Source organism: Lissotriton vulgaris, chromosome 11 (genome assembly GCF_964263255.1).
Source record: "Lissotriton vulgaris chromosome 11, aLisVul1.2, whole genome shotgun sequence".
NCBI lineage: Eukaryota > Metazoa > Chordata > Amphibia > Caudata > Salamandridae > Lissotriton > Lissotriton vulgaris.
In genome coordinates, this window is record NC_141699.1 from 349,027,303 (window position 1) to 349,042,226 (window position 14,924).

At 44.5% G+C, this 14,924-nt stretch overlaps 1 protein-coding gene across 1 annotated transcript in view; it reads left to right on the forward strand.

Annotated features, from left to right (window-relative positions):
* LOC147679750 (uncharacterized) overlaps window positions 1–14,924 on the forward strand; it is a 427,474-nt gene that overhangs the window by 27,575 nt on the left and 384,975 nt on the right. Inside the window, exon 4 of the mRNA XM_086942472.1 lies at window positions 7,419–8,798. Within this exon, the coding sequence (XP_086798598.1) occupies window positions 7,419–8,798 (1,380 nt within the window). The remainder of the gene's footprint in view (window positions 1–7,418; window positions 8,799–14,924) is intronic.

Here is a 14,924-nt window from a genome sequence, read left to right on the forward strand (position 1 = left end):
CTCTAACCACTGACAATGACGCAGGGTAGCACTCCAATCCATAGCCCATTTGCTCATCATGCCACCTCAGTCTGGACCCAGCCATAGGATAATGAATCTTGACCCTGCTCCTCATGGTAGCAGTTCATCTCAAACTGCCAGGCCAGGTCCTCTGTGAACCAGAACACAAACAACTTAGGAATGATTTTGCACTCGTTTTGGGCTCAGCAGCTGGGTACAGCTTGGCTCTAGTGACACAGTGGGCATAGGACCAACATATCATCCCCATACTCCCCAGACCGGTCTGCCCGTGCCCCCACCGGGCCTTTCTTCAGTACCCAGGGCAGCAAAAGAGGTCCTGTCTGTGTTAAGGAACGTGCTCCAGGTAAGCGAGGCGTCCAAGGGGAATCAATCAGCAATTTATCGATTCTCAGTGTCACCATATGAGAGAAAGTTGCCTCATCTCAGTAGGCTTGGCAGGAGCTTGGTGCCTGAACTATACATATATGTGCTCCGACATGAGCCCTGTTAACAATGTAAATCGAATCAGCTAATGAATTTTAGGCTGTGATGGGCGTATTGCTATAATGGGAGAAGTGCCTTTAGGCAAATTCAGTGTTTTGATAGGGGGAGGAAGGAAAATAGGGTGATAGTCTAGGGCCACACTCGCGCTCATAGATGCTCCCATTGTTGGATTGTGATGTGTCCCCCTGTTCAGTTGGCCCCCTCCTCTAAAGTCCAGTAGCAAAGGGTATCTGGTCACCCTTCTCCAGTCCATTCCAACCTGGTGTGGGTAGGATTCGCCTTAGGGAAACAGCAGGCCGGGACTTGCCCCTCAACTCTCTTGGGAGCACAATGCAGTCTTGCCACTGAGCCCTATGCCTCCACTCTACTCAACCAGTAAGCCGCTGGAGCAGTCCGGTGTGGTCCATTTCATGACCACCTATCCTACCCATCCCAGGGGCCTCCGCCGGGTGGACCAACGAGATGGAGTTGGGTCCTACAACATTCACAGGCTTTTCCCGCAACCTTTGACTAGGCCCCGGGCTCCACATCCCCTGATCCAGTAATTCTCATAAAGAGCGAGGTGAGAAGGCAGGGCCTACATGTCGACACCAGCAGGCCCTTCGTCAGGTCAGAGGATTTGAGAAAGCCTAAGCGGCGTATCATGTCCTCAGTGCGGGTCTGCCCGCGCAGCTTCCGCTCAATGTGTCATCAGAGCGGCTGAAGTTTCCTCTCAACCAAAGCTGCATGCCCATTGCCAGAATGCCACTCTCCAGGCAACCGCCTCATCCTTGACACTTTCGCCTCCAAGAGAAGGCAGTTTGACACCCAGGGTGGCCTCCTGCAGGAGGATATTTCAGGATGTCGCAGGGCTCGTTGCAGAGCTCTAAAGAAGAGCGTCTGCCATCTTGGCCTGCGAGGCCATTCTATTTTTTTTTTAAATTTGCTTACAGGAGCCTCTTTGAAGACAAGACCCGTGCCGTATTCATTTCCCTTTGCCACTGTTGAGTTTTTATGTACAGCACACACTTCAAGAATTGTCTTATTTTACTGGGACAATTAAGGGTGTGAATTTGGTACTTATAAAGCTGCTGGTTTGAGGGTACTGGGTACCCTAAGTCCATATTGGTGGATAATCTTTTCACACTAATAACCTGCATCATCTGCCAATGCAGGAGACAAATGTTGGTCTGCCTCCTGTTTCCTTCATAAGTTGGCTTCTATGTGGATACTGACAATAGTCTTGCCATTTTGTGGCTATTTCCAATAGTGGTTTGTGAAAAATTAAATTGGTGAGTGCTATGTAACAATACAAAGGGATGTAAAATAAAAAGTCCATAATCCAAAAGTTTTCAAAATATTGTCTGGGAAAACTCAGTAGGAAGTTCTTCTAAGTAAAGAAGTTCTCCCCTCTTCATAAGCTGAACAGATGCCATTGGTCCTTTCTTTAACAGTGGGACATGCATCTGTCCTCTTTGTTCATGGGTAAGTCTTGATATGACCACTGTCTCCATCAGGCTGTCAGAAGAAGTATTCCGTTGATAGATCCAATGGGAGCTCCTTTGACTGAATACTTACAGTTCACCCGACTCTAAATGAGATGGGCAGACCAAGGGTGTGATGGATATAATACACATTTGTGACAGAGTACCCTCTTCACCAAACTCTGAATCAGCCCTTAGACTATTTCCCTTTTTTCAGTGTCTGAAACCTTGTCAAACCTCTCCTACCTTTCACCCCTACAGTTTCAAGCTTATTAGTATGCTTGTTCTGAAAATGTTATTATGCATTACCTGCTTTCACTACATATATGAATCCTGAATGACAGCCAGTCTCCATTGCTATGGCTTGGTTCCCCAGCACCATACTGCAGTCCAGTGAAGCTGTCTTAGAGCTCCACAGCCCTCAATGTACAACCTGCACATTGGCTCTGTTGTACTGACTTGGGGCGAGGAAGTGCCTACATTAAGCTGGGTCGAGTGGCTTAGTGGACTAATGAGTCCACTGTAGGGGCCTGTGTTTGACCTCATGGTTACAGGGTTAAATCCCGGTGGGTCCACTCAGCTTTTTATACTTCTTTGGACGATAAAATGACTAGCATTGTGTTGGGCAATAATAAGCATCTGTGATTCAGCGCCTAGATACCCTTTCCCGTAAACGTACGCTTTACAAATACACGTTACGTTATGTTTATGCTATGTTACATCAAATGCAACTGAACCAGCCCAATTCAGTGTGCAATTATCTTTGTTTACAATTCTCAGATCCTAATAAATTCCCAAACTTTTAGACCTTAGTATACTAAACTATGTTGAAACTTTTTAGGGGGCGCGCTGCAGGAAGTGAGGCAGGTGTTTAACAATCTTGTTTTTATATAGGAGTCTTACACACTTGTGTCACACATTTTCACACTTTATCTTTTTTTCTTGCTTACATATTTAATCTAAATTGAGTTCACCATTAGGGGGCTCTATTTGATTGTCAAATTTCTTTATTTGTTTTTTGATTTCTTAAGCTTTCCCTACATACACAGGGAGCATTTATGTAACAATTCATAAAATACTCCCTTACATGCATGTTCATAATGGTGCAGTTAACTGAAAAAGGTGGAGTGGAAGCTTAAAGAAAGACAGATGGACAGACTAATACCCAGTAAGTGATTAACAGAAAAAATTGGACTTTAGCGTTCTTTGTAAATTAAGGTCATCACCAGTGCACCATAGTTCCAGTTGGAGAGCATTTTTATAACTGAGGGTCTAGGACACAGAAATATCTGCCTCCCTACCACATAATTTTAAGCAGGTATCATTGTTAAGATAGAGAGTGCCACCTCTCTGTGACATGCTGATTATGTGGAAAGTAAAACTGCACCTGTCTTGTGTAAGGCACAAAGGACATCATAGAGAATCGTGAACTGGATTCTATGTTTCACTGGCAATCAGTGGACAGAGCATCAAGCTACTGTTACATGGTCAAATATATATTGCCCACATGTCAGTCTATACGTTATGTTATGTTATGTTATTAGGGTTCTTCTATAGCGCAACGGCTACTCCAGTAGGAGGGTCCCGGCGCTTTAGCGAAGAGGTCCTTTAAGAAGAGGAAACATAACTGCAGAATAAAAGAAACAGCGAAGTTAACTGGTAAACAGCCAGGTTTTTAATGCCTTTCTGAACGACATCAGACTAGGGGCCTGTCTGAGAGAAATGGGAAGCTCATTCCAGGCGCGCGGGGCCAGGTAATGAAATGAGCGCCCCCCTTGTCTGGTTCGCTTGATGGTCGGAACAACCATTTTAGACAAGGAGGCAGATCGCAAAGTTCTGCTCGGCTTGTAAAGAGCAAGGCGCTTCCTAATGTACCTAGGGCCTGAGTCATGAAGGGCCTTGTAGGTCAGCGTCAGGCTTTTAAAGAGAGCCCTCTTGGCTATAGGAAGCCAGTGCAGTTCCTTCAACAAGTCAGAAGCACTAGCTCGTCTAGGGAGTCCATAAATAGCCCTGGCAGCTGAATTTTGGACTACTTGAAGTCTCCTCACGAGATATTTAGGGAGTCCTAGATAGAGGGCATTTGCATAGTCCAAACGCGACCCGACAAGTGCTTGGACAATGACCCTTCGATGGTTCATAGAAATCAAGGGGAGGAATTTCCTGAGCATCCGCAGGATCCCGAAACATTTCCCCGAAAGACAGGATATTTGAGGCCCAAAGGTTAACTCATTGTCAACAATGATACCTAGATTTTTAGCCTTGGTACTTGCATTAACCGGTGGAAACAGGTCTTGTGGCCACCAACTTTTCCAGTTTGGTTCAGAGACACATCCAAAAAAAAGCAGCTCCGATTTATCGGAGTTGCATTTTAACCCGTGTCTTTTGAACCACTCAAAGACTGCTTCTAGGCAGCCTCTGATGCGGATCCCATCGAACACCTCATTCTTGTCGTATGTGAACAAGAGCTGGGTGTCGTCAGCGTAAGACACGATCTGAGCGCCGAACGACTCCACAACCTCTGCAAGGGGGGCCAGAAAGATGTTAAAGAGCAGGGGGCTAAGAATAGACCCCTGAGGGACCCCCACTTCCAGAGTTGCCATAGCTGCGGAGTGAGGTGGCGCCCAGATCGTTTGTCGACGGCTAGCTAGAAATGATTTGAGCCAGTTCCACACCGTCCCCCGGAGACCACAATCCCAGAGTCGAATTAGGAGGGTATCATGGGGAACGGTGTCGAGCGCCGCCGACAAGTCCAACATGACCAACATGGCCTTTCCTCCAGTATCCAGGACCTCTCTGATGGCAGTGGTGACTTCAAGTAGCGCGGTCTCTGTGCTGTAATTCGCACGAAACCCAGATTGAGTGGGGTGCAACAGATTGTTATTCTCGATGAAGTCAGAGATAGATCTGTGCACATGTCTTTTTGATCTTCTGCTGTGTAAAACATAGGACATATGAACGTCAAAGATGGAGTGTATTTTTCAGTCCAGTCAACAATACGGCATGCTTATTTATCACTGGACAGAAACAACTAGCTCTTAATAGTCGAATATGTGAGAAGCAAGCAGATCACGCCTTTTGCCCCAGGATGAGAAAGGAATGATCTTTATCATAGTATAAGTCCAGGTTCCATGCTTGGGCTGCATAAGTTGGTAGTGAAAGTAGAGCTAGCTCAAACTATTTTTTTTACTTCATCATGATGTGTCTCCTCGGTGCATTTAGCGTGCAAAAACCACTTGTTTATGTTTTGTGTGCATCTGAAATGCATTTGTTTCTTATAAATTAACCCAAGGGTGAGATTTTTGGGATATTAAGTTTCAATTTAGAACTTTTGACTTTGTTTGTTGTGCCCATCAAGTAAATGAGTGCCGATTATAATGAGGATATGGTCATTTGGATCAGAGATAGGTCTGGTTTCGGTACACAGGGTTTTTTGAGGTTATAGTTAGGGCTGTCGGGTTCATGAGTGTACAAACGGCAAACATTATTAGGTATACCATATTTTAAAATTATTTTGAAGGGCATCTTAATCTGTGTAAGTATGTTTAAAAAATGTGTTTGGTCAACATGAATTAGATGGCAACAAACATCGCATCCTTGGAAGGACATTTTGAAGGTTATGTAGTCGCCAGAAACTAGTGGCAGTTCGTTGAATATGGGAGCAGGTTCTAGTCCTCATGTTAACAAGAGGGCAGATGCTGGGGGCAAACCTAGACTGGATCAGTCAAAGAGGAGATTAAGGGAACAATAACAAGGGCGGGGGTCAGAGATGATAACTAAAAAGTGCACTTTATCACCCCGCCTACAAACAACTAGCCCCCGCCTAAAGTTACTCCTTTTCCATCTGCTCACTACTGTGCTCTAATGAACTTGGCTTTTATCCATTTGCAATAAGGGTATAGTTATGTCTACAGTAACCCATTGGAAGCATTTAGCTTAATCCATACTTGGTCCTTTTTAACTTTCAATCCATAAAGTATCTGGACTCTGAATCCTCTAGCACATGTGAGTGAATGAGTTATAGGTCATTTTTTAATAGTGCTCACTGTGAGGCTGGCAAGGCACTTTGGATTTAGTACCTCTAAAAAGGGCCAGCTTCAGAGTTCTAAATGCTAAAGTTTTCCTTAAGAGTACAAGGTAAAATGCATGTCCGTTTATGCTGGTATGATCCTCGTTGAAACAAAACGCAATACAACATTAGGAAAAGGTTGTTTTTTATTGCACATTGGTGTGAAGGTGATGCAAAAAAGCACTTGCGGGTTTGCATCACATTTTCTCAATCAAATCTAAGTGAGTAATAGAGTTCAGGTTTTCTTCTGTTGTCCTTGTATGTTTTGTTATCTTTCTTTACATTCAGAGGCTAAACGTGTTTGGTCTTGTGAACACTTCCTGAGCTTTACACTTTTGCCAATTTTTACCTGATAAAAGATCTTTGTTTGTTGACCTATAGACATTTCTACGATTTATTATCTTTTAGAAATTCAGATGAGCTTTTTCTGGACAAACGCATGTGATGATCTTCATGGTCAAAATGTATTGCCTTTGTTCAGTTTCAGAAATAAATACTTACTTTGTGTGGGGTTTTTAAGATTTATGCATCTGCAGCTGACAGGAGACAACACACTATCCCATGTTATTAGGTTTTCAAGAACTGTGATTAGAGAACCATTTAGTGTACAAGACGTATTCTACCATACCCATTTCAACTTCCGCAGTAATTTGTGACTGCAACTCACTCTAGTGGATAAAGCAGAGTCAGCTGTATTTATTGCTACTTTTCCAGTCTATAACACAAGCAAAGTTGCATCCAGCAAGCCAAGCAAAAGCCATCCATATCCATAGAATTTATTGAAGGATATTAAACAATCCAATCCTACTTTGTTCTTGCAAATCAAAAGCCTTCTTTTACTGGGTTAATCCGAATTTGTATCTTCCATTAAAAGCAGTCGATAAGTCGAGGGTAATCACACCTGGTTACCTCCTTCTCAATGTACCCTAACAACAACAACATTCTTCAGGGTCAAATGACAGCTGGAGTAGAACCTCTTTCAAAAGGATCATTGGAACACTTGGTGTAGTTGTGAGTGGTGCATGGATTGGTAGAGAAATTACAATATTAAAATTGAGATTAGGTTGAGTTGTTCGTAGATCCGTTTAATGCCTCGACATTGCCATTTCCCAATTATGTTTTTGAACTGTGTTTTTGATAGAGAGGTTGGCTCCTGCTCTGTTCTTAGCTTTTCAAACGCATAGGTGAGAGATGTTGCCTTGTTGATTTTGGTTCCCAGAGCTGCAGGTGCTGAGCTGTTGTCATTATTCTCGAACACATAATAAACCACTCTGAGTTGGTGCTGGATTAAGTTTTGACCAAAGTATTGCTGATTTCTACAGATTATTTTAAGTGTACTCTGAGCAGTGACTCATAAAGTTTTTTTACCTCCTTCTCATTTACAGAAATGGAAGGACGCGATGAAAATGCTTTCATTGGGGCCACTGGCAACACCTCTAACATTACTGCTGATCAGGATGAAGACAAAGATACCAAAAGGGAGGAGTACAAATGGAGGCTGACACAGCTCCTGGGCACCCATGAGGCGGGAAATATGGGATACCTAAGTGACTCGAATTCTGCAGATAGTGTCTGCACAGAGGACTTTGTTGCAAAGTTTCGGGAGGGAATGGTTGATCCAAAAATGAATTCAGCTACAGAAGTAGATCACAAAATTGCCCCACTATTCGATTTTGAGGCCACAGTCTTCAAAGATCCTCAGTCTACTGAAGACAATCGCCCAGAGGTGTCAGCGGGAATAACCCATTTAGCAACTCTTGCAGATAGTTGTAATACTGCTGGTGACACCTTTTCCATTAACACAGAAAAGAGGCAGGATATTCTGCAGCAATTTAAGACAGAGTTGCAGAACACTTTAAAGTTAACAGTGACTTCCAATGGAGGCAAAAAGACGAGATATAGGACTAACAGCCAAGAGTCCTTGGGAGGAAGAATTTCACGACTCAGCCAAACAAATGTTTCTAGATCGCAAAGCCTTCTATATGAGGATCTGATGAGCAATGTTGAAAGTAGTGGTTTATCAGAAGACCACGCAGACTTACAATCATCTTTTGATTCTGAGAATATGAGTAGTGTTAATACATGCATCCCTGGAAGCCTTCAACAAGGTCGAAAATCTGAAGGGGTCTTGTCTGGGGAGCTTCAACATAAACATGACACATTGCTGCCTTTAAGTAACCCCTTGACAGGAGAGAAGCAACAATATGATGATCAGAATAGACCTACCGAAGATAAAAAAAATGTTCTTGAAGACCCAAGTATTAAGCCCCAGTCTTTGCAGGACAATCCAGAAAGTCTCAAACCTCAGTTACCTGATAATGTTTCTACTAACATATTACCCAGTTGTCAATCATTGACTTCCTCAAATGAGCTGAGAACAAAATCAACACAGATTGATGATGTTGACTCTCTGGAGAGACACAGAAGTTTAAAGGAACCTGAAGAACGTGGATCTAGATCCAATATTTTTTATGACAGCACAGACTTTACCAAGAGTTCTGAAGTGGTCCAAAGATCTCAGCTTAAGGCCCCTAATGAATGGCAAAACATAGGATCTGACACATTCAAAAGCAACTCTGGAATTAGCCGTTCTACTAGAGAACTTAAAGAAGAAAGTACAGAAATAGCACTCTGTGAGATAGGAAAACAGTCCGTACGTTTTGGTACGACATTGCCTTCTGATCCAGTTGCCAGCGATAAAGACGAAAAGGTCCACACCAATCAACATTACTTACAGAATGGAAACACAGGCAGCATGAGTTCAAGTAAGTGGAAACATCAGACAGTTGAACTCCAGAGGGAATATCTTTAAAAACGAATAACCTTCTAAGTGCTTTTAGAAAACTTCTCATTTGGTTTTCACACTTTCGGTAGATCTCCATTGTCTCATTCCAGGGCTGCTTAGATTTTGCCACCTCAACATTATTTCCCCTAAACTAATAGTACTGGTACAGGTTAGTGCCTCCATGTTGAGATTTGTTTGTTTGTTCTTGAGATAGCTGGAATTCACCCGATTCAAGCATTGCTCACATAATGTTTTGCACTGAGAGTAGAATAACTTAATGTTATTTTAACTTTTACTTTTTCTAAGACACTGCTATCTAGTTTCAAAGACTGTGGACTTATATGGACCCATCTTGAAGCCACACATTGGAGCTCTGTATCTCAGCATCACTCCCTTTTCCTCATTCATAGTGGGGACAGGCAGTACAGTGACCTTTGATTTTGAGACGTTTACTGCAGATGTACCCTAGCAATGAGGTCAAGACAGCCTTTGTTTTGGTATTGGATGTTCTAACCGTTGTGGTTGACCAGTGTACTTCTCCAAATCCAAGCTGGTGACCATGCCCTACCACAACTATATGACCACTCAACTTTCTCTTCAGTTCCTTCCTTCTGGTAAGAGGGATTAGGAGTGTGACACGTTTCTCCTCAACCCCTCTTAATACATGTGAAGAACCAATGTTCTCCAATGCTGTTACTTTAGCAATACGTAGTCAGTCAAATGCAAATCTGAAGAGTTCTGTTTTCAGACATTGCCCTGTTTGCAGGTGGTTGGATGTTGCCCCCATCTTTTGGTACAGTTTATTTCAGTGTCATAGATGCTGTAGTTAGGGGACCTGCCTCAAAGTTTACCCTTTTGAAACCTTGTTTTATTAAGAGGTTGGGATTAGTTCAGTGCCTGTTTCTTTTTACCTTTTTAAAACTTTCATTATTTGACATGGACATTCTGTCCATAATTCTTGTTTCAGTTTATACGACTGGCAGTATTCTCTTTTTGTGTATAACCAACAAAACTAAACGAACAGTAACACACTACCAACCCACCTTATCACAGCCGCCACATCAGTATTTTAATTGTTACAAATTAGCTTTCCTCTATAGAAACAGTTGCATGAAGTAGCCAAACGTTTGTCATGGATACTTGCTATTCCTCAGAGAAGTACAGACATCCCAGGTAATTCATCAGAAGAAGCCCAGATATAATGGTGCTTTGAAGCTATAGGCACATTTTCCAAATAGGCTTTTTCGAATCCATTGCATTTGGTAAATCTCTCAACCACTACATTGATATTGCTACAAAAGTCTTAAACTATTCCATCGCCACCCCGAGCTTGGCAATTAAATGTGCTAAACTCACAAACCTCTGATTCTCAATGGATGGCTCTTGCTTGACCCAGCAAACACAAGGAGATGATAGATGGAGGGAGCAAGGGACCCACGTCTGGGCATACCCTGCCAACTTAGGACAAACAAAACAAACACAAGGAGATGATAGACTGAGTGCTGAAACTTTTCAGACACTCACCTCCCACTCACAGATCTGGGTTGAATCCATCATCGTTCTTCAGCCCACTTCGCCACCCCAGTTCAGACACAGCTATATGCAAATCAGTCTTGACCCTGTGCCTCATGGGAACAGTCCAGCCTGAACTGTCAAGCCATGTCTTCCCTAGCCCAGAAACAAGCATCCTGGGACCGGTTTCGGGCTAACAGCCCTCTTCAGCCAGGCTAGCTTGAATCCAGTGGCAAAGTGAGCGAGGGACCCACGTCTGGGCATATCCTGCCAACTTAGGGCGATCCATCATCTCTTTGTGTTTTTTTGGGTTAATCCAGCCATCATTACCACTGGATCTCATAAAACACGCATCCTGCAATATTACCTACTATGTCACCTGCATCATTGCAGTATAGCTGCACCCTTGCACAATCACAGACTGGGTGTCAGAAATTAACTTCGGGGACACCACATCTGTAGCATGTGCCATAAGTACTGGAAAAAACCTTTTCAAATTATGTGGGATGTAATAGGAAGGGTGTTGGTCAGTCTTCTCCAACGAGTAGCTTGTGAGCTACTGGTAGCTCGCCAGATGCCTATAAGTAGCTCTCCTGTGTGCACTTCAACCTTCTACATTAGAAGCTTTTGCTTTCTTGAATTAATATTTGGTGTCCCAAAATTGAAAAACGTGTATTTAGACTAAATGTGTGTAATCTCGTAATTCATAAGCTCATGTTTGAATCATGAATAGGGTGGCCACTAAATTCATTGTGTTTGATGATGTGGTCACAGTGGGGTAACGTAAAATGATGGGTGCCTCCTGCAGAATTTAGTGCTTGCCCCAGAGACTTCCATACCTCACAGAAATGTATACCCCTTAGATCGGATGGGGTCCCCCTGGAGGGTGTTCCCCCTGCATCTCTGGTGCTTGTGTTATGCTTCTGTGTCATCAGTATTACAACACTAATAATATTAGTAGCTCAGGATGATTTTCATTGAATAAAGGCGCTGAGATGCCCCTTCTAGGGCGAGTCATTGCTGTATACCAAGAACCCATTAACATAACATAAGTTGCTCTTATTACAGAAAACGTGGAGACCCCTGGTGTAGATATTTAAGTTGCAGGAGCTTATGTCTTTAGATAAGGAAACTAGTTTGATTTGACCCCACAGGTACTGCCAATATCCTTCTAAGATATTAGCCACAGCACACCTCTCTCAACTAATCCTACTTTGCCTTCAGTAGTCCCTCTGTACTTAATCAAGCCTACCCTACCCACTCTACTCATCCTTATTTTTTCAAGCTAATTTTGCTGTGGACCTGGATTCAGCAATTTGGATAAGGAATGTTTAAGGCTGCGGTCGGGTCACAGTCTTAGGTAGGTTTAGCAATGGGATGTTCTACAACAGGTCGCCCACTGTTTAAATAGAAAAAGTTGTAGGGACCACTAGTTTGTCTATATAGCTCAGCTATGGGGAGCCTGCAGTCGGCTGATCCGTCCTTGATGCAAGCTGTTTCCAAAACCTACCCAGCATATCCTACACATTAATCTCACTAATAATCTTCTGCCCCTCACTGAGTATCATCCCTTCAATAGATATGTCAAGGCACATTCAGCATACATGTGGGTCATTCAGTCCTGCGCAGTACAAACTGGGGCATCATTTTCCCTTCTCCATGACTAAAAGAAGACATTGTTTCTGGTGCAGCAAATATAAAGGCATTTAACGCCAACTGCCACAGCTGAAGCTGCGAGAGCCATTCTGAGGGACCTCGCAATCCCAGTGCTCACCTCCGAAGATGCGGCTGGTATGGAGAGTGCATTATTATTATTACAGATTTGTAGAGCGCATGGCTGCCCGTAAGCGTCCCAGCGCTAGTGAAGAAGAAGAAGAAGAAGAAGGGGGGGGGGAGTTTTAAGGAAACAGCCATGTTTTGAGAAGTTTACAGAAGGGAAGGATGTCAGATTGGGCCCGAATGTCCAGTGGGAGAGAATTACACAGTTTGGAGGCGTTGTAGGCGAACCGACGGCCACCTGAGCGAGCTTCCTTGATCCTGGGTGTGGAGGTGAGGTGGAGGTGGGATGAATGGAGTGCTCTGTTGGTTGTGTGAGGAGTGATGAGATCCTTCAATATGGAGGGGCCTTCTTGTGCAGGATTTTGTGAGTGGTGCAGAGGGCCTTGAAATGCACTCTTTCTTGGAACGGCAACCAATGTAGGGACTTGAGGGAGGATTTGGCCGAGCAGCGATTGCTCGTGCCCGTGAGGAGGCGTGCAGCCGTGTTTTGTACAACTTGGAGTTGTGAGATCACCTTTTTAGGAGCGCCGAGGTACATGGCGTTACCATAATCTAGACGGGACAGTATTAATCCCTGTATCAGGAGTTTTTGGGACTGAGGAGGCAGCAGCGGAAGAATTTTCCTGGAGGTCCGTAGGAGGCCAAAGCAGACGCCAGCTGTTTTCCGGGATTGGGTGGAGAAGGTAAGCCCTTCGTCCAGCCATATCCCCAGGCTTTTGATTGCGCACTTGGGAATTGGAGGGGAACCCATGCATGGGGGCCAGAGAGACTCCGGGCGAAAATGAGATTGATTGCCCAGAACCATGATCTCAGTTTTTCCACTGTTCAACTTCAGGTGGGATCCATCCATCCACTTGGTTATCTCTCCGAGACAAGTGTAGAGATCAGGAGAGGGGTGGTTAAGCTGGTTGAGAGACACTACCATCTGGGTGTCATCAGCGTAGGTGAGTAGCTTGATCCCGAATGGAGCGACGATCTTCTCCAGGGGGGACATATATACGTTAAAGAGGGTCGGGCTAAGCGACGAGCCCTGGGGGACCCCACAGTGTATCGGTGTGCTATTGGAGAGTAAGTCGCCGTCTGCTACCTGGAAAGATCAATCGCTCAGAAAGGAGTCAAGCCACGACAGGGCAACCCCTGAGATACCCAAGTCCCTGAGCCTACGGATCAGTATGGAGTGGTTGACGGTGTTGAATGCTGCGCTAAGGTCCAGGAGGATCACTGCCACTGACCCTCCTTCATCCATGATCTTTCTGGCTTCATCGACCACCGCCACCATAGCAGTCTCCGTACTTTGGCCTGGCCTAAAGCCTGTCTGGGAGGGTCTAAGTAGGCCATTCGTCTCTGAGTAGTTAGAGATCTGTTGATCTTTTCTGCAATTTTGCTAACACCAGGCAGGAGGGAAATCGGGCGGTAGTTATTTAATTCAAGGGGGTCCAGCTTCGGCTTTTTAATCAGAGCTTTAACAATTGCCCTTTTCCAACTGGGTGGGACAATTCCATGGGAGAGTGATATGTTGATCAGGTTGACCAGCTGAGGCATAATGGTCAGGGAAACTAATTTTAGGATATTTAGAGGGGCAGGGTCCAGTGGGGAACCACTTTTGATTGACTGTAGGACAGGTAAAAGTTTGTCTGCTGTTGTCGGGACAAACCAGTCTAATTTAGGTTTTTGTGCTTGGGGTAAGAATTCAACCTGTTCAAGCGGTTCAGTAGTCTCTGGGGGGAGCGATGGGAGAGAGGTCAGAATATTTTTGATCTTGGTGTCAAAAAATTCAGCCAGTTCGTTACATTGGCTGACCGATGGCTCCACGGGGGCCGCTGGGTCGGGGATTTTTAAAAGGGATTTCGCGATATTGAATGTCTCCCTGGAGGAGTTCGCGGATGACCTGATTTTATCGTCTAAGTACGTGGACTGTGCAGATTTAAGGGCTCTTTTATAATTGAGCATTAGGCGCTTGTATTCTAATTTCTTTGCAGGGTCAAAGTCCTTTCTCCAAGCCCTTTCAGCTTTTTTACAAAGTTTTTTTTAGAAGGCGTACTTCTGTTGTATACCAGGGCGACAAATTTTTTTTTCGGGGTTTGCAGGTGAATCTTTTCGGGAGGGTAGTGTCCAATGAGTCCCCTATCCATAGTGAGAACTCTGAATCGGCCGATATGGGATCTGATCCGCCCCTTGGAGCGGTGCGCTCCAAGTGGTGCTTCCAGATTTCTAGGTCGAGTTTAGCCCAAGGGCGTGTAGGTCGGCTCGGAGGGGGTCTGTGGTTGGGGGGGGTTGGAATCTGCCACTTAAATGTAACTACATAATGGTCTGACCAGGGTATCGGAGATGGAGTGGAGATTGAAAGATCGGGAACATTAGAGAAGATAGGCTCTAGGAGATGTACCAGCGTATGGGTTGGAAGTCGGCTTTCCAGACGGAGGTGATAGGATGCAAGATCTAAGGAGAGGTCCGAGCCAACTTATCTTCATTCTTATCAAAATGGAGATTCAGGTCTCCTAGGATCATGAAGTTGGAATGGGTGGTAGCCATCGTAGAGGAGTGTTCCACTAGTGAGCTGCAAAATTGTCCTACCGAGCCCGGAGGGCGATATATAAGGAGGCCTGATAGAGATTTTCATGGGGACACTTGGATTGTGAATAGGGTATTTTCACAATCTGACAGGGGACTGCCTTGAAGGCGACAGGAGAGATGGTCCCTATGAATAATGGCTATTCCCCCTCCCTTGCCCTTAAGGCGGTCTAGGTGCTGTATGAGGAAACTTGGTGGGAGGGACCTGACGATGTCCGGATCAGATGAAGGTCCTAACCAGTTT